Source organism: Streptopelia decaocto (genome assembly GCF_964273445.1).
Source record: "Streptopelia decaocto genome assembly, chromosome: 2".
Classification (NCBI taxonomy): domain Eukaryota; kingdom Metazoa; phylum Chordata; class Aves; order Columbiformes; family Columbidae; genus Streptopelia; species Streptopelia decaocto.
The window spans coordinates 48,344,262-48,366,766 of NC_138655.1; the positions used below are offsets into that span (position 1 = coordinate 48,344,262).

At 36.8% G+C, this 22,505-nt stretch overlaps 1 protein-coding gene across 3 annotated transcripts in view; it reads left to right on the top strand.

Moving 5' to 3' along the window:
* The window catches only part of SS18 (SS18 subunit of BAF chromatin remodeling complex), a 44,371-nt gene that overhangs the window by 12,377 nt on the left and 9,489 nt on the right, over nucleotides 1–22,505 (top strand). For 2 of the 3 annotated variants that reach the window (XM_082045439.1, XM_082045440.1), the window contains exons 4-7: nucleotides 7,350–7,503; nucleotides 12,889–13,110; nucleotides 20,809–20,976; nucleotides 21,680–21,784. In XM_082045439.1, the coding sequence (XP_081901565.1) occupies nucleotides 7,350–7,503; nucleotides 12,889–13,110; nucleotides 20,809–20,976; nucleotides 21,680–21,784 (649 nt within the window). The remainder of the gene's footprint in view (nucleotides 1–7,349; nucleotides 7,504–12,888; nucleotides 13,111–20,808; nucleotides 20,977–21,679; nucleotides 21,785–22,505) is intronic. The other variant, XM_082045441.1, reaches the window with a different exon arrangement.

Sequence of the window (22,505 nt, forward strand, 5' to 3'; positions counted from 1 at the left end):
AAGAGAACTAGTTTTACAGATCACTACTCATATTTTTTTTCCTTTGGTGGAGCATGAAAGAGTGCATTCATTGCTTATACCAGAAAACTGAAAAACTACTCATTAGGGGAAGGAAATATTGTGAAATTGTGAGTAGTATAAGCTTTTTGGAGGACTTAAAAGGCAAAACAACCAAATTTTGCGATGATTTAAGTTTTGTGGGGTTTTTGTCCCCTAGCCTATTTGTTTAATCTCTGTAGCAACACCAGTCCATGTGTTCATATACATCCTTTGGGGCTATCAGTGTCATCCTGCTTTAGGAACAGAGAATTGGGTATGCTGCATTTTTTAAAAGAATTTTCAGATTGTGAATCCTCAGTTTATCCATGTATGCCATGGTCTTACAATAAAAATTGCTTTTCCAGGTTGTTTTGGTCCCGAGTAGCTTTTAAATGTTGGAAAGAAGTTTGGCTGTTGTTTGACAAGATTTCTTTTCGATGGTTGTGCTGATATAACCAGAGCCATACTCTTGTTAGCTGCCATTCTGTGTGATGTTTTAAAGCTGTTTTATGATCAACCAATCTGGAGAATCAGTCCACTTTAATTAGGTGGAAAGGGGGATATTTTCATTCTGCATTAGTTCAGATTAACTGCAGGGCTATATAAATGGCTGTGTTGGCACAACTGGAAGTGTAGTATTGGGAAACAGCAGCTGGAGGGAGGTTCGTAAGCCAGCAATTCAACTAAAAAAAATCAGAATATGGGAATTGAAGTTTTTGCATGTTAGGAGTATTCATAGACTGCTACTGTACTCTAAAAAAGAGGATCGCACTAACTTCTGTAAACTACTTTGCATGTATTGCTAATCAGGTGTGTCCACATGGGGAGCTAGAGCACTGTATACAAAAACTACTTGTATTGCCTACTAACTTCTGTGTCTGATTTAGAAATCAGTAAAAATAGCAGCCAGTTTGAATAGGAGTATGCTCTAAAGTGTAATTCTTTCATACTTGAGGATGTGATTTGCCTCTTTATTACAGCATCTGCACAATAAATACCTATTTCAGCCCTGGGCAGTTGCTGAGAGCTGTGCTGGGCAGTCTGGGAACATAGATGCCGAGTCCTTTAGCCTGTGTGGCTTTGCTGTTTGCCCAGTGAAATGCTCCGAGGGTTCTGCAGGATTCTTTCTGCTTTGAGTTTACCTAAGGCCTTCTAGCTGGAATAGAGGTGGAACTTTTCTCTTAAGTTACTAAATGGAAGCAAAACCTGTAAATATCGGACCAGATGTTAAACCATCTTAAATGTCAAAGAGGCAGGAGGTAAGCAGCTGTGGAGCAGAAAGCTCCTGCTTTTGAGGACAGATAAGAAGTGTATGTTATGGGGGAATTATAGAGTAGCTCTGAAGTTGTCTAGTTTCTATAACTCAGTGTTCCCCAAGTTAATATCCACAGTTAACTTATTCGAGTCAATTAAAATTAAACCATCTGAATTCATACCAGATAATTTAACATTGATTTAAATAATTTCTAGATATATTGAGAATTCTTTGTGATTATTTTTTCAAGTATCAGAAGAGCTATGTGGATATTAAGTACTTCAGGGTTAAATTTTCTGTTTGTAAAAATAATGCTAAAGAATTTTTGCACAGTGAAATATTTTTATACAGTGATAGATGCAATTTGCAACAACTGAAGATTCCCATTTCTTCCTTAAATATTACTTGTCGAAGCATTACATTATGCACTATTTTAACATTTTGTTCAAATATAAAGTCAGAGTTTCTCTGCTTTTTGAAGATACTGATGTAAATAGAGATTTAGAAGCTGGCTGTCATTCTAAATTTAGTATTCTTTACTGCTAGTGTCACAACTGGTGCTTCAACAGTGAGCGCGCAAATTACATTTGTAATTGACTTCAATATTTAGACATGATTGTAAATGTTTTTTTCACATGGAAATCCTTGCCGAGAATTGATAATGGTTCTTTACTTTTTCATTTAAGATATTCTCAGTACTAGAATACTGTGTACCTTGTAGAAGAAAAGTTGTAACCCAGTTAAATACACCTCGCCTCTTTCAGATCTCAAAAATGTATTCCCGTGTGATCTCATCTCCCCGTCCGACACCTCTGCAGGTGCTGTCACCACCAGTCAAGAGTCCTGGTCTCTGAGACGGGTTCAGGTGCTGTGGTGTCGGCAGCATGATCTGAGCAGGGCAGGGAGTCTCCTGGGACACGGGGCATTTTGCTTTGTGGGAAATGGTGTTCGAAAACTGAAAACAAAGATGATTGATTAAATCCCGAGTTAGAGCTTCTGCTAGAAAGATCAGAAGGCTTTTAGGTTTTGTTCCGTGTAGCTTTTAATTGTTTTTTTTTTTTCTGAGAGAATTTCAATGAAATTGTGGTTTTGGTAGTGTACTTCAAATATCTATTGCTATTTGTATTGATTAGCAATACTATGTTTTAGTGTGCTTAACAGTATTTCCTGTCTCTTATGTTTTTATCGATGACAGAGTTCGTGTTCCACCTTAGTTTTTATAACAAAATATGTTTCATAAAAAGATCCTTCAACCTGCTATTGATAGGAGAAATAATATAAAGTAGGGCAGTGAAGAGATGATAAATGAAAGTTCCAGGTGTACAGTTCCTGTGCGGCAGCTTTTATTGTTTGCTGTCCTGCATTTAATCCAGTTTATTACTTAAAAGAGTCCTCTAAAGAGTGCAGTTTGGCTATTGTTTTAAGTGTATGCTTTTGAAAAACTTTTGAGTTCAGTAGGGTTTTGTTTGCTGAAAGCTGTCAGTTAAAATATAACTTCTTTTTCTTGTCTATTTTTTTGCAGGTCAGTTTCAGTCTTTTTCCAGTTCAGATTTCCAGAGTTGGACAAAATAGCTTATAATTTGTTTCTTTTCATGCTCTGATAAATTTTAAATGTAGCAGCTATAAATTGTGATCTGTGTGTTTATGGAAGTGAGCAAAAAAGATCAGTGTTTAGCAAGTTAAAGCTATGTCAACATCTTACTTCTAATTCTTTAATTTACTTTTTACTGAGAGTAAAATATTTGTTTTCTATTTCATAATTGGAATAAAAACAGCCCTGATTTTATTTTCCATTTCTTTTTATCACTCATCCAGGAAAAAATAGGGAAACAGCTTTACCTTGGTTTCTGTTAACCTGACTGCGTTTGGATGTCAATCCACCCTTCCAATGTAGACTGAACGGGTAGGGTTCGTGGTGGATAAGTTTCCCTTAACAAAGGGGGTGGAGGACTTTTTTTTTCTTTTCTTAATGTTTGGCCTTTGAATACTTCGTAGTCATTTTGTATTTTAGAAGGTCTTAATCATGGGTAGTGCATATTGCTGCAGATAGTCAATTTCCTTGACTTCTGTGATGAACAAACAAGGTTAAATGACCCAGGTTTTGTAGTTGTGTGATTTTATTTTTTATTTTATTTTATTTTTTTTTTTAAATATCAAAGATGATGTAAAAGAAATTTATCAGCTCTAAAAGCCTGGATCAACTCTGGTAGAAATAGGGAAGCGGCTACTTTAAACCATTTTTTTTTTCTTTTTTTTCTGGCTGCGGCCAGTAGAAAAATACTCTGGAGGAATTTCAGCGGGGAATAATTATACCTGCAGGAGACATTTTTTCTTAATTAGTATCAGGTAGTGATTGGTTTATGACCCTGACATGAAGACTTATAATGTGTTTTTAAAACATCCTATATAACTGTTTAGATTGCATATATGTATGTGCAATTATCTCTGAATCTTATTTAAACTTTGTAGTGTCTTGTGTTGATGAGTTCCTCAGGTTTATGTGATTTACGTGGTGTCTTATATGTTTAATATTATTCCTCAATTTATTGACTATTCTCCTGGGGTTTTCTTTGTTGTTAAAGCATAAATTGGGTGATCTACATTAAGTTGTGTTTCTGTCATATCCTCTTATGTTCATTTCCTTTCGATTTAAAAAAAAAAAAAAAAAAATTAAAAGTCTGTCCTTTTTGACTTGTTTCAGGTGAAAGACATTCAAAGTCTTTAATCACTGGCTGCTTGTCTTTGGAATCCTTCTGCTTTTACAGTATCTTTTTGTGATTCCTTTCTTCAAACCAAACATATATCATGATCACAAATACCGTGACATTTTTTTTCTTGAATATTGTACCTCAGTTTTGATATATCAGGTACTGCAGGTAATCAGAAGATGAACACAGGATTTTTTTAAATATTTTTTAGGGATTTTAAAATGATTTTATTTCCCCCCCCAAACTGAGTGATAGTCAATTCTCTCTCTTCCCTCCCACCTCCCCCCGCCCCGTTACTTGCGATAAGAGTTTCTGCTTTCTGAAGAAAGAACGGTTAAAAGCTCAGTGTAACTGCTGTATAATTACCAGTGTTGAATTTTACCTGGCACCATTCTGATTATTTCTTACACATTTTTCAGTAACTAATGTTACAACATCTTCAAATCTTAATATTTACTAACAAATGTCTTCAGGGGACCTCTGTATGTTCCTTTATTCTTTGAACTTCATGTAAAGTTATTGCTTGCTTATTCCCTTTAGACAGTTTCTGGTCAGTGGAAGTGTGTACCCTTGGACAACATTTTTCCAAATGCTTTGTGAAAAAGCTTGTATTATGGAGTTTTTGATAAATATGCAGCTAAGTGGTTTAATTTATATATTTGAAAATTAGAAGATTAGAAGGATATGACTTGACTATATTGACACTTTACTAACTCATCTTTATTTTTATCATCCTTGGAGTTTACTTTCATCAACTTACTTGTAGCTTAGGGAATAAGGTGCATGGATTTATGATTCCTGGAATTGATCCTACTACTTTTTATAGAAAGAGGTACAGTGTTCACCTGCCTTCCAGGTACCTTATGGGGTAGTTTATTTTAGTCAAAGATTTAATTTTTTAGCAACTTGGACCTTTTTCTTGCATTATTTTTGAGAGTCTGAAATGGGTTCATACAGGTCTTTGGGCTGTTTCCACATCCAGAAGCTCTTCTTGCTAAATTATTTTCTGGTAATACCTTTTTGGGTGGTTTTAATTACTCCCTCAGTTCTCCCAAGTCCCTGTGGTTTTTGAAGTCTCTTGCAGATTCTTGTATCTAATGGGATTTTTAAAATCCTTAATACTTTTTTTTCCTGTCCTTGAATGTTTTTGCTCTCCATGCTGTTTTCTTTTTGATCACTGCAGTGTTTGTCTTAATGTTAAACAACAGTTGTTTTAAAAACTTCCAGAATAAAATTCAGAGTCAGAATATATGGTTTTGTCTCAAATAATCTTTGGAGGTGGTGTTGTTTTTTTGTTTTGTTTGTTTGGTTTTGTCCCACTATGCATAAGGGCATGCCCATGCTTGTGGAATAACACCTGCACGATAGTTAAAACCTAGGCACGATCTAAAATTTTTTTAGTACTTTATAGTATTTGTCATTATCAGCATGGTGTGTAAACATTTGGTTTACTAATTATTTATATGTGGAATCTAAGAAGTTCATTTTAATTCTGAAAATACTTCAACTTGGATGATTTTTTGTCTTTGCTCTGTCTGCTGATGTGGGGCTGCTCTTAGGCTCTGAGCTTCAGCTGCCCAGGTTGAGGTACTGGGTGTGTTTGTTTTGCTCATATTCAAAAAAATACTTCTTAAATTAAAAATAGTATCTGTTTTCTTGTTTGTTTGTTTCTCTGTATATCAGTTTTAGGTAATTTCTGTTAGATGCCGAAGTAGGATGACAGTGAGCTTTTGAAGTTGAAGGGAAGACTTAGTTGAAGCGGCCTTGCTGTGGTTGCTCACTAATGGAGGAAGATCAAGCAAAACAGGGCAGCATTCACCTCACGCTGTTTGGAAAGAAGAGCTGCCTCGCTTACCTTTTCCATCTTCTGTCACTTCTGCTGTAGGATGAGGAATAAGCTTGCTTATAGAAGGTCATTCTCTTCGTTTCAGAGGAATTGACATAATATAGCAAGAGAAGTTGTCTACTTGCTTGCATTTTGCTTCATCTCCGTCCTTCTTCCTGCTGAGAAAAGTTTTTAGCTAATTTCTTGAGGATTTTTTTTTAATATTGCAGGGAAAATAATACATGCTTGATGTATTTAAAGAACAGTTGAGAAAATAAATTAGTACTATTTCCCTTCTTGCCCTGGCAAATGAATACACGTGTTTGTGTTACCCAGACGCTGCCTTCTCTAAGGACCAAAAGGAGTCCCACTTTACATTCATGTGGAAAGAGTTACTCTTTGTATTATGTCTTTATGAACCCTCTGATGACTAGGTGTAGGTATAAGGTGGGGCTGGACTAGGCAGGAATGTAGGGAGCAGCTCTTTGGTTGTTTCTGTGAGGAGAAATGTGGAAAAACACACGCATGGTTGTCTCATGGGAAGAGTTTTGCGTGAATAATTACGGCCTTTTAGAGAGGGTCCTTGAAAGCTGGAGACTCAGGCATTTGCTCTCACAGAAATGATTTTTATTCCCCTGAAAGCATTTGACTAAGGTATGTGAGGAGGATTGTACAGTCTCGCAGGTGTTTTTAATAGGGAAACGAAGCTGGCTACTAGCAGTTTCTGCATCTCCTTACATTGCTGTGAGTAGAACCTAACAGTAAATTCCCCCTTGTATTACTGTTTTTCTTGTTCTCCCTCTTTGAACTCTCAAGGTTATTCAGTTATTTTCCTCACAATTTCATTAGGAAATTTGCCAAAAACATCCTTTCTAGGCAGCTGTCTCTGGACCTTTGGAGGCCAGCACTAATGTGCTTCCAGTCTGTGGGGGGTATTTGGCACAAAATTAGGAACTGGGCCTTCAGCGCTTGGGGGGAGAAGAGGGGAAGAGAGCGCAAACGTTTTACCACACCCAGGTGCAAATTTTTGCTCCTCTGTGAGCATTCAGACGCTTTCATCTCTTGTTGTACCTGTTTCATCCTGGTGCAAGGTCTGTTAGCAGCAACAAATTGTTGATGTGAGTGGGTTATAATGAAAGAGTTATTTTTCTGTTCACCAAACGTTGTGTTGAAGGAAAGCTTTTGTGTGTGTGGGAGGGAATGACTCCAGCAGTCTTAAACTGTTAAGATATAATTTTTTAATGAGGCATTGATTTGTACATTTTTAATTTTAAAGCGGTGCTCGAAGGTGCGGTAGTGTTGTCTGCATGTAATCCTTCATGTAAAATTGATCAAAATGTTAAACGTTTTGCCCAAATTAATATCGGGAGGAGTTAAACATGCCAGGAAGAGCAAGAAACGCGTTTCAGTGCTTTCTTTCATACCCTGCTTCGCAATATAGGCAACTGCCATGCCATATGTACATATAATATATTTGTCAGACTAACTGCTTCTCGTGTTTGACTAAACTGTCTCCTTTCAGCCACCCACACAGAATATGCCTATGGGTCCGGGAGGGATGAGTCAGAGCGGCCCTCCCCCACCTCCGCGCTCCCACAACATGTCTTCAGATGGTATGGTAGGTGGGGGCCCTCCTGCACCACACATGCAGAACCAGATGAACGGCCAGATGCCTGGTAAGTTTTTCTCCTCTAAGACATTAACACCAGCGTTGCCTGGCAACTGGAACGACATGGAGGCTCAAGGGATACTAGATTGTTGATGACAAAACTGCTTTGAATGCCCCCGAGTACAAGCTCTCTTAGAGTTTGTTAGCTACAGAGCTACGTGACCTGTATTCAGTGTTTATCAGGCTGCCCTTGGGCTTTGATGTAGCTGACACACAGCATTCCTCTGATGAACAGAACTGGCTAAATTTAGTCTGTTTGAAACCGTGCAGTACAGCTGGCTTTAGAAGGCTTATTGGGGAAAGGTATTGGCCTGTGGCTGAGCGAACACAAATCCTTCCATAAAAAGATAATGTGAAATCTTTGTAGTTAAATAATAAGATAATAATAAAATAGATCTTAAAAGGGGGTGTTTCGGATGTGGGTAAATATTAAAAAAAAAAAAAATTGCTTTTATACAGAAAGTCATCCAGCTTCCCCTAATCCTCCATGTTCTTTATTATTGAAGATATGATGAATCGTAAGGGATTTGTAAAGAAATGGCCTCCAGATTATTGTTCTAGGTGTAAATTTTAAGTCCGTTTTTATGTCATCCTGTTTTGTAATAAAAAGAAAAGCGCTTGGGAAGTCAGAAACAAAGCAGTGAAACAAGATGATAAAAATCCACATTGTACCTACTAGTACTGGCTTTGGGGTAACTATTCCCTTTAGCAGTCAGATCAGATTGCAAGAGGCCCTGGAAAAGCTTGCTGCTTTATACAGAGGTTGTTTTTCAAAATTTCCACTCATAAAGTCATACTGCCTATTTCATGTGAATTGGCTTCTAGCTTAAAGTTGCATTCCCAAGATTGCTTTTGTTCAGGTCCTCTTCATTTTTTTGTATGGAGGAACTTTTCATACAAAACCTCTTCAAGGTATTGGTTCTTCTGAGAAGGGAAACTGCTGTCAAAGATCCTTGAAAATTCATCTCTTAATGGGCACAAGGGTGAGCTCCACGACAGCAAACACAGTAGATAACTATGCAAAACCTAATATGAAGTAAAAAATGTCATTGCTGTAGTCTCTAGTTTCTGTGCAAATCTTGATAACATGGACCTGATAGTGACAGCTTTTCTGAGGAGAGTAGCTGAATAAGCCTCCAGAGGCCGTGTGTAATAAATGATCTAGAGAAGAAGTTGCTTTCATCATACATGTTTGTGATGGTCTGCATTTGGAAGTGGAAAGAGCAATATATGTTGCTTCCTAAGTAGGGCAGAAATATTCTGGCTGTGGAGTCCTCTATCCATCTATGATCCATCAGCTCCCATGGAGTGTAGCATCGCCTCTCACAAATCAGTCTCTTTGACCCTCTAGTGGAATCATATTACTGTTATTATAATGATCTTTTCCAAGGAGAAGTATTACTAAGTCACAATTTGAGCATAATGACTTCACTGCAGAGCCACGGGGGAGAAAAGTCACTACTTAAACATACATATTTTGTAATTACATAGAATAAGAAAAGAGCTCTTATGAAAATATGTGAAAGGTAAATAGGTTTGTTTTGGTATTCACCTAGACAAATACTTAAATATGGTTTCCAACTAAGCTTTAATTTAGCCTTTCTTCCAACATATTCCCTTTTTGAATGTCTGTTCCTTCCTTTCTCTATTTAAGGTTGTCTCTGAGGATGTGAAAATAAACAGCTTAGGATGAGAGCATCTCTAATACCAGAAAGGCATGCTAAAATAATTTCGTAGTTAGGCGTTGGAAAAAGGGAAACAGAATCATCTTGTTAAGTGGATAGCTGAATGTTTTTTGTTTCTTGGGGTTTTTTTTAAGTGTTTGCTAGTTTGTCTGTATGTGAGCCGTTCTGTATTTCATAGACATGTATTTGTTGTGATTTCCACAGCGTATGCATTTGCTTTCTCTTTATAGGGCACTTAGTCTACAGTTATGTAGATACTTCATAATAGAAGCCAGATGCAGAAACTTAAATGTCTGAAGAGATGATCTATCCGAAAGGAATAAAGCCACTAACATGCAAAGTGAGAGAATCCGTGGTTGAAAACCACAAGTTGACCAGCCTGGAAGAAATAAAATGCAGGCTCTTAAAAATACCGTCTAAGGATTTCTGGAAGCCTTTTTCTGAAGAAGGGTCCTCCACAGGCCTGAGTGCAGGTAGTAGGGTTGATTGGAGGATTGAACTGTCTACTGACAGTCAGGACATTAATTGATTTAAAGTTCTGCTATAGACCTGTCCCATTACCTAAAGGTCAAGGGGCAGTTTTTCTCATAATTATGTTGTGGTTAATAAAGGACTTAAAGTGCTGCTGGGGCCCAGAGTTACATCCCTTGACAAATTGGTGCCTGTGCCCTCTTACCAGGGAAGACAGTCATGACAAACTTTCAGCCTATGGTGGAACTGAGTGTGACAGATTATGGCTTTTGTCTGAAAAAATTACTGCCTGAAGAGTTACATTGACAGGGAGTTTGTGTGATGCGAAGTAAGGGTGGTCTGGATTTGGAAGGAGGTGATGAACTGGCTTGTGCGAGTGGCAAGCTATCTTCCCAATTTCTTGAGCTTATTTTATCATGTATAGAAAGTTGAAAGGTAAGACTCGCTGTAGGGTTCTCTGACCTTTGTCTTGGTATTGGTAAGTGACCTTCCTGAATAGCAGGTGCTTCTGTATTGCCAACAGGTTCTCTCACAGTCTTCTTTCCTTCCTGCAAATGTAGTCTCCCATGCACTTAGGCTGGTTTACAGCTTCTCAGAGCTAAGATATTGTCCGTAAGTGCTTAAGAAGAAAAAGGGCTTCTTTTTATGGTAAAGATAGATATTTATTCCACTAGCTTTAATGTAACACAATCTAATTAGTATAGCATTTGAAACAGTTATTTTAATAGCAGATAAGCACTTCATGTCTCATTCATTCATTCATATTCTAGTCTTCCTATTTCATTCATATTAAAAAAAATCAACTGTGTCCTTGTGTGCAGGAGAACTCCATGAAATATTTTGGAAAACTATTAAAAAATAAGGTGTGTTCTTAACTGTTTGTGTTTTGCAAGGTGTTTTCATAGTATTATATTAGCTTTTCCTCTGTCCAGGTCTTCTAGCTTCTGACTAACAGATTACCTATTTTGATCCCAGAACATAAACAACCGTAACATTTCATCTGCCAGCTTTTTCTTACAAGTGTTTTCTCCTGTTTTGATTCAACACTGGATGTGACATGTAAACCAGCCTTTTAGAGAAGGTGTTTTATTTTTTCAGCTTCTTCTCTACTGCAGTGATTTTTGCCTTCCCTCTTTTGTTTCTTATGTATACCACTTTATAAACTTATTCTACTGTGTGCTTGGCTAGCTCTCTAAAATCTACTCTTGACAATTTCTTCCTTTAAACAAAAAGGACCTGGGAGTGGTTTTGTTACTGACTTTCTGACATGAACCCTGTGTATTCCTTCCTTTCCTTAGGATAGAAATTAAGAAGGTAGTCTTCTAGCAGTCCTGCAGTAGTTGCTTGGCACTACAGACTGGGGCTTTTCTTCACCTTAGCTTTACTTTTAACACGTTGATGTCATGCTCAGAGATTATCTCACTTTTTCAGAATTAAACTGTCTCCATGTTCTCACCATTACAAAGTTAGGCAGTGTTCAGTTGAAGAGGGGACAGTATAGGCATCTATAGTTCTCTGTCCCCTGGTCATAATCATATTCACAGAGATTTTTTTTTTTTCCTCTGTTTGTGGTGGACTGCCTTTGTATAATTCAGCAATCTCTGCTCACCTTGTTCTGCAGAAGCAGTGAACTGTGCATATGATACCTTTTTTAGCTTTTTCACTTTCCTTGATAAAATAAGCTTATATGTTCATTCCAATAAAGTGTCTTAAAAAGGGCAAGAGGACAAACATATTCTTAAGCATAATCTCTGTTACTTCGTGGTGGCTTTTAGTAGCTGATTTCTTTGATCATTTTTATCATTTTTGTTCTGCGTCGTTTTGTTTGCAGGTCAGTTGGTATTGCCTCTGTGACCATGTGTACAACTCTCTGTCATTTTTCACTGCATTCTGTCCTAGATTAATGCATTTGTTTCTTTAGCCAAAACAGGACTTGGGAGCTGTGTACATCTGAAGGCAGATATATATCTAGTTAGTTAGTTAGCTGTTGTTTTTTTGGTGGTGTTTTTGTGGTTTATTTTTGTTTTGTTTTGCTTTGTGGTTTTGTTTGTTTTTTATTTGTTTGTTTTTCTCCATGGGGAGATATATAACCAAATTATTACCTTCCTACATAGTTTCTCTTAGGTTCCTGTAGTTTTCTGTATTTCTTAGGGTTGTGTAACTAACTAAAAAACCTATGGCATGTTTGGCAGCAATGGCATCTTCTAGTGAACTCTGTATTGGCACTTGCCTTGTTTACAGTTGACGTATTCTGTCACATATTCTAGTTTGTACGTATCTTCAAAAACTCTTCATGTGGTGCTCACATATGCATAATCCTTGCATTTCATTTACTTTTTTCACTTGTCATATTTATATCCAGTCACACCTCTTACTATTTACTCCTAGTAGCTGCTGAGTAAGCTGATCAGATGGTATTGTAATGTTTATGCTTTTAAAAATACCTATTGAGAGTAGATTTAATTCTGAGAACAATCTGATTCCAACCTGTGTTGTCAGGAAGATGAGAAATAGAGGGTGAATAGGGATAGCTGGCCTCCTGGGTATATGAACAGGTAGATGCTCTTCCTTTGCATCTTTGCAAGCATGAGAGGTGAGCTCATAATTTGGTGGTTGTCCTTCCAGTCATCATGTCCCACCCTAGTAATGTGTACATACAGTGGCAGAATATTGGCTACAGATTATGTGTTCAAACAACATCAAAAATGCCTTCAGCCATTTTTATTCTACATGTATTTGTACCATGTCAAAGTTAATACTGCCTGACTTCTGATAAAAATATTAACTGTTACTTTCAGAAAAGTGTCTAGTATGGTTTGATTGAATAAACAGAAAAGTTCTAGCTATTGTAACAGTTATATAGCCGTGATAGAGCTGCCAGTCTGGCTGCTAAACAGATGTTGTGCAATTTAGGTTGAAATTCTGAACATGTTGTGTGTATACCAAAAAGACTAGTTTTGCATATGATATGGATATAAGGTGAGCTGTATGATAACTTACACCTTTGTTTTAGTAGCTTCAGCTGCTCAACAAAAGAAAACACATTGTGTAGCAGAACTGAACTTTGACTGTTAACTTTTTTCTAAATTTAAGTTGGGAAATCATAAACTCTTAGCTTTGTTTTGAAGTAATGTTATCTAATGACGTTCATTCAGTTTTGTGATTCAGTATGACTGTATTTGCTTGTTTTGTGATACTTAATATAGAATATTTTTTCCCCATTTTTCTTTCTGAAGGACCCAACCATATGCCTATGCAAGGACCTGGACCTAGCCAGCTCAATATGACAAACAGTTCCATGAACATGCCTTCAAGTAGCCACGGGTCAATGGGCGGCTATAACCACTCAGTGCCATCCTCCCAGAGCATGCCAGTGCAGAATCAGATGACTATGAGCCAGGGGCAGCCAATGGGCAACTACGGTCCCAGACCAAACATGAACATGCAACCAAACCAAGGTAAGTGAGGTGCTTGTGAGCTTCTGTTAAAAGGAAACATCTCAGGTACAGACTTTTTTTTACAGGTCTTTCCTTGCAGATTTTCTTCTTGAAATCCATTTGTATCCATGTTTGGAGGACTCTGTATCTCCTTTCCTCCCATGTGTTAGTGGCCTGTTATTTATTTGCAGACATTGAGTTGTTTTCAGGTGCTGTGTGAGAATCTGGGAATGGGTCTGCTTTCATCGGTTATGAGTTTGAACTACTGTTTATCTTTCTCCGACTTTACACTTCTACCTAAGTGTTATTATTGCTCGAGTTGATAAAATACATCTCTACTCTTCAGTCTCTTGGGTAAACTGAAAAATTAAAAGTCAGTTAGCCGTCAATTTTTATACCTAATTAATCTCTGTTCTCTGCTGCGTGCTGTTTTAGCATGGAATGTCTGTTAATCTTGAAGAAATAAAATTCAGTTCCAGGAACAAATCTGCTACTCCCTACTGTTTTTAGGATATGTCCTTGTGCATATAGTGAAATTCAAGACTAATTTTGTGTCTAGTATATTTGCATAGCATAAACAGATGATGTATCCTGTTGACAGTATGGTCCTTGTTGAAGTGCAAGGACACTACAGAATTAAAATATTGCATTAGAGTCACAACAGACTAAATTATTAAGTTTTATATATACTGCATGTTCTTATAAGTGTGCTTTACAAGTCAGCAAGCAGTATTTTCAGCTTAACTTTTAAGTCTGTTACTACATTGGATCTGGACATACCACCCGCTAGAAGCCATACTGCAGAATTTTTTAAAAATGTTTCTGCCATGTTTTCAGCAAGTATTTTTTTTTTCTAATATGTATAAACTTTTACAGATATATTTGCTGAAGGACATAACTTGACTTGAGGTTTCATCTCTTTTCAGATACTGTAGGAGAACATATTTCTCTTTTTCTAAGGTTCCCTCCCTGGTCATTGTAGAAAAAAAAATAATCCTTCAGTAACACAGGTTCTTACTGCAGTATACTCATTGGGGACCAAAGCTCCACTCTGTTACATAGATACCATTTGTTAGTGAGATGTACAAACAGACCAGGTCATACTGATCAGTTTGATTATTAGATCACAGAAGCATTCAAAACAGACAAAAGGCTAAGTTAATGAGAGACCAAAAATAAGTCAAGACGAAACAGCTGTTTCTGCAGTTTTCTTGCCAGTAGTGGAAGTGGGAAGTCTGAGTGCTTCATAATCCACATTGTTAGTGGCATTTTTCTTAAAATTTTAACAGCAGAAGAAACAAAAGGTAGGCACATAGCAGAGGAAACCATCACAAGTGGGACTATTTTCAACTGCCTCTCTGAACTGGTAGATCACCTGTGTGTTCTTGGTAATACCCAATGGAGGGAATAATTTTGTAAGATGCTTTTGAAGTGTCTTGTGTTGCATGCTCTGTTGAAACGTCTTGGTTGCAGAGGGTTAGCAATAAATACATAGCAGTATGTGTGAGGGAGCCATCCATTAAGTTGCTCTACAGAAAACAACTTACCTTGTATGACTGGCTTACAGTTTAGGACTAATGATTATTCCATCTCAAAGTAGTGTTCTTTACTCTTCCTCATAATATTCTTCTGCTGTATTTTCAGTACTCTGTGAAACTTGAAAATTGCTCTTTAGAAATTAGGCAGAAAGATACTGAAAAGGTTTATTTTCTGAACAAACAATAGTACTAAAGTAGCTTTGGGGAAGAGAGGACTATCTAACCAAATTATAGGTTCCAAATTATAGCTGGTACCATTGCCTACACATAGGGCCACAATAACCTTTCACATAGGGTAACTCTAATTTTGCCAAATTTTGACCCTTTAGGCTGAGCCATTTTCCATTATACGTGTCTGCTTCAAGGCTGACTTTTTTTTGTGGAAGTTTCACGGAAGTGAAAGCCGTTTCTGACAGTGGGGTGAAAAATTACATTCTTTAAAATGTGTCAGTGTCTCACAAAAACACTAGTAAGTAGAGCACTTCACATGTAAATTTAGGAGTGCAGGTAGCCCTTTCTTTAGAGCAAGGCTTTGAAACTTGTCTATTATGCCAGCAAGGTGCCATTTGCTGTTTCAATGAACTAGTGTCCTGAATTAGTCATATTATAAATATCTATAGGAGAAGAATTCTTTAAGTCTGAAGATGTGCATGTTTGTTATGTGTTGGTAGCTAAGGTTTTTGTCCTAAGAATATCCCTAGTCAGGTCCACTTAATACATTTCCTCCTTTTTCTGCTCTTAGTTGTTATGTTTATATTGAGATTTGGTGACAAATTAGAGTAAATATTTTTGTATCTTCCCTCTCTTGTGACTCTAAGACAGCCGGGGAGAGAATGGCAGAGAAATCTCTGAGACCATGAGAGGTTTAGATAGGTAGCCAAGAGGGTCTCAGCCAAGCACAGACATTGCAGGCTTGTCATCTAAGTGAAGAAATAAGAATGAGCTGCTAGGAAATTGCATCGAGATGCGTTTTAACAAAAAGGGAATAATAGATTTGGACTAAAGATTTATTAACTGGTAGTGTGTGCTGCCATTCAGAAACAGAAATGAAGCAAAATTTTGTGAGCCTCAGTATTGTTGTCGGAAAATATTTGTGAACCCCTAAGCATGCTTTGTTTCTTTATCTTATTAAGGGGTAATCCATATTGAGAATGAGAGATCCTACTGTATCCACCGGTTAATAAAACAACTAGCTAAATATATTACTAAATATTCTGCAAGATAGGGTCTTAGTATCTCAAGTTGGGTGTTTAAAATTAGGAGATGTTTTTGACCTCAGTCTTTCTCTGCATGGATTCCCCATCTGTAGAGGAATTAATCTGTTGATAAGATTATGATCCCGTCTGATTTCACAGGAGTATTGTGAAAGTATGTTGTTTATGAAGATTTGGACATTTTAGTTTTAAATGCCATAAGAAAACCCATGAGTAAATTAATCATTCTGTCTTCCGTATGTGACTCGGCATGGCATCTCACATGAACAGTTAGGAGAAAGCAAAATATTGAAATAGCTTTTTCAGTGAATAATACATACTGTGTACTGAATGAGGCCAGTACTTTTACATTATAGCATGTTTTTTTCCTAATAAAAACACAAGAAGGTTTGATCTAACCTTTGGGTGGTTTTAACATAACTTTTAACATGTGTTTTCTAGCAAAACATCTTGGTGTGTACACACATTTTGAGGCAGATGGTGTTAGTAAGAAAAGATTAAAAAGTGCTAATTAAGAAATAAAATGCATAGTAACAGAACCCAGTGTTGGATTTACTTTTTCTCCACTTTGTACTCATATATTTGCATTAGTTTATAGAGTGCTAGCCAGAGGAATATCTTCAGTGAGAAGCAAAACTTTCATGGTATTGTTTTTATATAGTCAGTGCAGTTAAAGGTTAAGAATATTAGTAATTTTGGACTTAGGAAACAGAATGTTTTAAGTGGAAGGTTCTGTAGATGACTCTTGATTAAGCAGCTACTGTGGCAATCTGGGATATCCACAAGGAATATCTTGGCTACCTTTGTGGGAAAGGCAGGAAGCAGCAGGAGCTGAATATGGAAGAAACTCCCTTCTTATGGATTCATTTCTTCTTTTCAATAGGAAGCTACTTATGTTGAATGAAATATTTCAAGTCTTGCCAATTTTGACTTTTCAGAGGGAAGGTAAAAGCATGGTTTTCTGGAACCTGCAACTCGTGGAAATCCCTCTTATGTTGAACAGGTCTTTCACAGAGAACAATAATAAACAGTAGAACTCAAATGCTTCACAAGTAAGGACCAAGAAATTATCACATGGCCATCTCAGAAATGTGTTTTTTTCCCTCAGATATTTTTGCTAAGCTTGACCATCTCAGAACCTGCATTTCTCAGATCCTTTTGCTAAGTTTCCATTCCCTTGCCAGAAGCACTTGAAGGAAAGTTGCCAAGCTCTCCAGTCTGTATTTAATGAGCTTGGGGTGAGGGAGGGGAGCTAGTTTACTTTTAACAGGGAAAACTCTGCATGAGACTGTCATGTTAACCTGATAATTTGCAGAAGACCAGTTGTCAAATCTGGTGCTGAGATTTTTTTTTTTTTTTTGTAATGACAGCTTCATTTGTATAAACTTAGAAAAATTCCATTAAAGTTTCAGAGCTCTTTCATTTGCAAGCAAATATGAAGAGATCACAGAGATGAGGCAGGTGCGGAATTCCTGTTCTTTTGATGTCCCCATGAAGACAGGAACATCCGATGTTATCTGAAGAAATGGCTTGTACTGCTGCTTTTTGGTGATACTCAGCTGCTCCCAGAGCTCTATAATCAGAACAGCAGAACCACTGGCTCATTTGTGTGGTTCTGCACTTCTTTGCTTCTTTAGAAGTTTCAGCCATGTCAGCAGTTATTCTTGTCCTCTCATAGCATTTACCACCAGTATTTGAGATTCAGCAGAAGAGACAAAGTTAAGGAGACATTTTTAAACCACTAAGTTTTTCTGCAACTCTTTCATCCTCAGTACACTTCTGGTGTCAAATTTGTTAGGTTTATCTGAGACCCACTTCTAGTCTGCAGTTTTGTTTCTCTCTGTTCGTCTTACATGTCTGAAGAATAGGTTGGCAGTTTCCTGAAGTCATTTCTTGTCAGGAGATGGTCACCAGGTCACTGCACTTACAAGAAGATCGGGTAACATAACAGCTTATTTTTACTTATATCCACATACCTTTTCTTCTCTATCTGTGAGTCTTCCTTATGCACACTAGATGAAGCAGGAACAGTTTTTTTTATCATTTAGTAGGTGAAGATGACTTTGAAATGAGCAGTTGAAGAAAATGTTGTGTATTCTTGATAATGTAGACTATTTTTATTTAAATTGAAAAACAAGCAGTTTAGTTTTCACCTATTGTCTGCCTTGCTTTATACATTCACTTGCTCCAAAAGACTGATTGGAGTCAACGCTGTGCATTTCTTAAATGCCTGTTTAATGGCTACTGAAACTGCCTGCACTCCTCACAGGACCTACAGTATTACTTCTTAGCATCTTTTTTTTTCAGACTTTTATCCCAAAATGCTTCTAGTATATTGACATGTGAAGGCTGCCTTTTGACTATACAGAAACATTTATGGAACTTTTGTACTACCAAAGGTAAAATAATTTCTTGGAAAGACAATAGTGTGCTTGCATACTTGGATATTTACAGGAATAGTCCTACACGATATGTTCTTGGACTCTCTAGAAATCGGACGTTTTGTCTTCACTGGAATAAATAATTCCAAAAATTCACCAGAAAATAATTTCTAAGGAGAGTCTTTGAAAGCAGTGAGCATTCTCTTGCAGTGCACAGTTTTGTGAACTTCTGTGTTTTAAGTCTTATCTGAAAGTCTGGAAGAGATCATGACTCCCACTGACTGTAGTTTGTTGTGACCTGGTTGGAGATTCAAGAGCTCTATTTTAAGTGGGCTGTAAAAATATGTGCTACGAGTGTTAAAAGTCTTAGAACTAGTCATCTTAAGTTTTTGACCTAAGTTTTGTGGAGAGTTTTTCGTAGGTTAGTTTTATATCATATTAAACATTATACGATGAATAGATATAGCATTATTGTAGGCTTGAGTTTTTCAAAAGAAAAAAATGAATTCAAGTTCCCTCAAAACTACCGCAGAAAATGGTTTTCTTGCATGAGACGATAGAGACCATGGTTCTTCTTTTAGGTATTGTCTTAATAAGAGAGAGATGTGAACCAAACTGGAAGGAAGCCAGGTACTCTGTTATTAACACAATACACAGTCTGATACAGGGTAGTGAATTCTCATTGTGGCTCTACAAAGTGTTAATGAAGTTCTAATTTAAAAAGCAAACAGAAAACCTCTACATTGCACCATGGGGACTGAACACATTTTATCACATTGTATTGTGACTAATATTAATATTGTTAATTAACAAGCTTTCCTGAGATCTAGGAATATTATGGCAACAAGTTTCTATTTTTTTTTTTTCCAAGGCTGCCTAATGTTTCTCAGTACCTTCAAACAGAGGAGCACTGAAGTGGAGTGATCTAAATTGTCTACTTGTTCAGAAGATCAAAAAATGAAATATATTTTTGCAAAGTGAAAAATCATTACAGTATCTCAATTTAAAGCATTTAACTTTAAAATTGGGACACGGATACTGCCATGCTGTAGGACAGAAGCATAACTGGATCATTTTAATAGTAGCCGATATTTATCTTCAGAGGAAAATGAAGCTTAACAGAACTAAGGCCACTTTACTTCTCACAGAGAGATTCCACACAGGGCTTTAATGGGATTTAACTAACGTACTTTGAATTCATACTGTTAATTAACTTGGCTTAACTTTCTCTTGTATCCCCACAAAGACGGGATCTAAGTGACTATGTATTCCTTTCCTTATATAAATCCATTATCAGTATTGAGTGTATCTAGGTAATTTTCCAGTATTGTGGTTTATGCTAGTGCTTTATGCATGTGCGCCAGCACCTAGATATTACCTAGATATTTAAAAATGTTAAATGCAAGGACAAATCTAGCTTGTAGAAAACTAGATGATACACCATCCTTTTTCTCCTAGGATGTGGCTAAGGAATGGCTGTGCCAGTTTGATGTTTTGATTTGTTTTGGTTTTTAGTGAGGCCTAGTTAGTGGTCTTTCTAGTTCATAAAATGTTTTTTTTAAAGGGGCAAAAAAAGCTCAGGGTTTCACCATTATAAAATGTGCAATAGGTGGTAAATGGTGTGAATTAATGTGTTGTAAACACGTTGTTTAAGAAGTTTAGCTCCTTGTCACAACTCTTTGCTTCTCGTATTTTTAATACCAGAATAACTCATGTCTGAAGTGGTACTGCAGAGGAAGTGAAGAAGGTGTTATTTTTTTAAAAGTTATATCAACCTAACCTGCAATCTCGTACAATGAAATGGCATAATCATAATTTTCATTGCTGTAAAGGTGGTCTTTAACTGTTTTCATTACTGAAAATAGCATTTCTCCAAGTTCAGCATTAACCAGATTTTCCCAGTTGATAAAACACAGACAGTACTTGATCTCTCCTGGTATCTTCCTGTGGCTCATAGAAACTTGGTGCAGGTTGGTATGAAAAAAGATTTTTGTTACAGGCTGTTTAAGGCTGTTCAGTGGTGGGTAGAGCTTGTATTTCTGTGGGCCTTATGCATGCTGCCTATTGTGCAATTGCCTCAGTGGTACAAGCGGTTTGTCTTTACAGGCTTAATAAATGGTTTATTTTGTGATAACAGCTAAGTGACTTGTTGATGGACTATAACAACAACTACTTATTAAAACTATGTCCCAAGGAGTTCATAATGTTAAATATTTTTCTGTGACTTCTCAAGGTTTCACCATCTGGTTTTGATCTACACTTTCTTTGCAGATGCTTTTTAAAACGAGCAAACAAAGAATGGTAAAACTGTTTGTTATCTGTATGTATGAGTAAACTAATGTCTGTGTAGTTTGAAGAAAAAATATCTAGAAAGCAGCCTTGTTTAGACTGAGTTCTGTTTTGTAACTTGGCTACTGAATTGATCACCTGCATTTCCATAGGTCCAGAAATAATGAATTCTTATGAGAGCACTAGAAATATTGAGCATTTTTTGGTCCATCTTTAAAGGCTGTGTTTTCCATGCTCTTTTTGAAAGATTTAATCACAAATCATGTTTTACAGAAGACATATGTGATACTTTTACAGGTCCAATGATGCACCAGCAGCCTCCCTCCCAGCAATACAACATGCCTCAAGCAGGTGGCCAGCACTACCAGGGGCAACAGCCACCTATGGGGATGATGGGCCAAGTTAACCAAGGAAATCACATGATGGGTCAGAGACAGATTCCTCCATACAGACCGCCGCAGCAAGGTAGGACTTCGATGTGTTTAGATTGATTTTAAAATAATCATCTTTAAAACAATTTTATGTCACTTCCTGCTTACACCAAATTTTGGTCAAAACATCGGGTGTCACAGGCTTTGTTTGCAGGCTCTTTTTTATTAGCCTCTTAAGGGTGGTTCTTGCAGCAACAGATTACTGGTATCACCCTGAAACATGAAGACAAGTATTTCCTTTGTTTTGACTTCTTTCTGACAAGAAGTATCTAAAAATATGCATCTCAGATATGCTGATGCAGAATTCTGTTTCAATATTTAAATGACAGGTATAGAAAAGGAACAGAGTACCCGATTGGTTATTAATTTGTTCAGTTACAAAAAGAAACAATATTCCACAATCTTGCATTTTTTTCTCAGTCCTTTTAGAAAAGGGATAACTTCATTTTTAACACCTTAATCTGTTATACATGTTCCTAAAATGAGCTCAAAACTGTAGTTTGATATGTATGTTCTCAATCTAGTGCAGCCAAACAAGTATGTGTGTATATATATATATAGATAAATGCATATATATTTTTTATTTAAGTAAACTAGATTATATATGTTGTCTGAAATGCAACAATATGGGTGGGGAGTACATTTGAGAAATATTTCTCATACTAAAATCAGAAATTAGTAGGCTTTATATCACAGAAAACAAGTTATTTACGTATTGACTGGTTGTGGTTTTTCAGGCCCACCACAGCAGTACTCAGGCCAGGAAGACTATTATGGGGACCAATACAGTCATGGTGGACAAGGTCCTCCAGAAGGCATGAACCAGCAATATTACCCTGATGGTAATCTCTCATAAATATTAACTTTCCCATTTTCTATACCTGCCCAATACTAATGTAGTCATATGCCCCAAATTCGAGAATGAGGCAAGAACAGTAACTGGATATCATACCTCACATTTACAAAACCTTCCAAATTCAGAATTGTTACTACAGTTTAAGTTACTATGACTGATTTTACAACGTACTTAAAGTATGTAATTTGTAATACTCTCATTTGAACCGTGGAACAGTTTTAGTGTTTCAAAATGAAAATTCTGTGATTGGTTTATCTAAAATTATGGAGGGCTCCTAGTATACCTAGTAGTGTTGAGATTAATTAAAACAGTCAAGACTTTATTATAATTAAGACGAGGGCGATATCCTTTTATTAAAGATTTTATTAAAGTGGAAAAATGTGCTTAAAAGATGTGGTTTCTCTGTAAATATTCTATTTTCTAACTTAGTGTTTAGTTTTAATAGAAGTCACACAAATGTTTTATTGCTGCTATGGATGGTATGGGCCTTTTGCTTGATTTTTACAAAGGAGTAAAATGGTCCCTGCCCTGAGGAGCTTGTAGATGTCAATCCTCTTTAGAAGTTCCCCCAGTGTGTCGAAGACAAGACCATAACTTCAAATTGCATAAATCTGTCCTCCTGCCTCTTGGAATTTAGTGTGCTGAGGGCTATTGGATTGTGTTATAAGTTAGCAGAGTTGCGATTAACCTGTTTTTAGGCTGTGCGG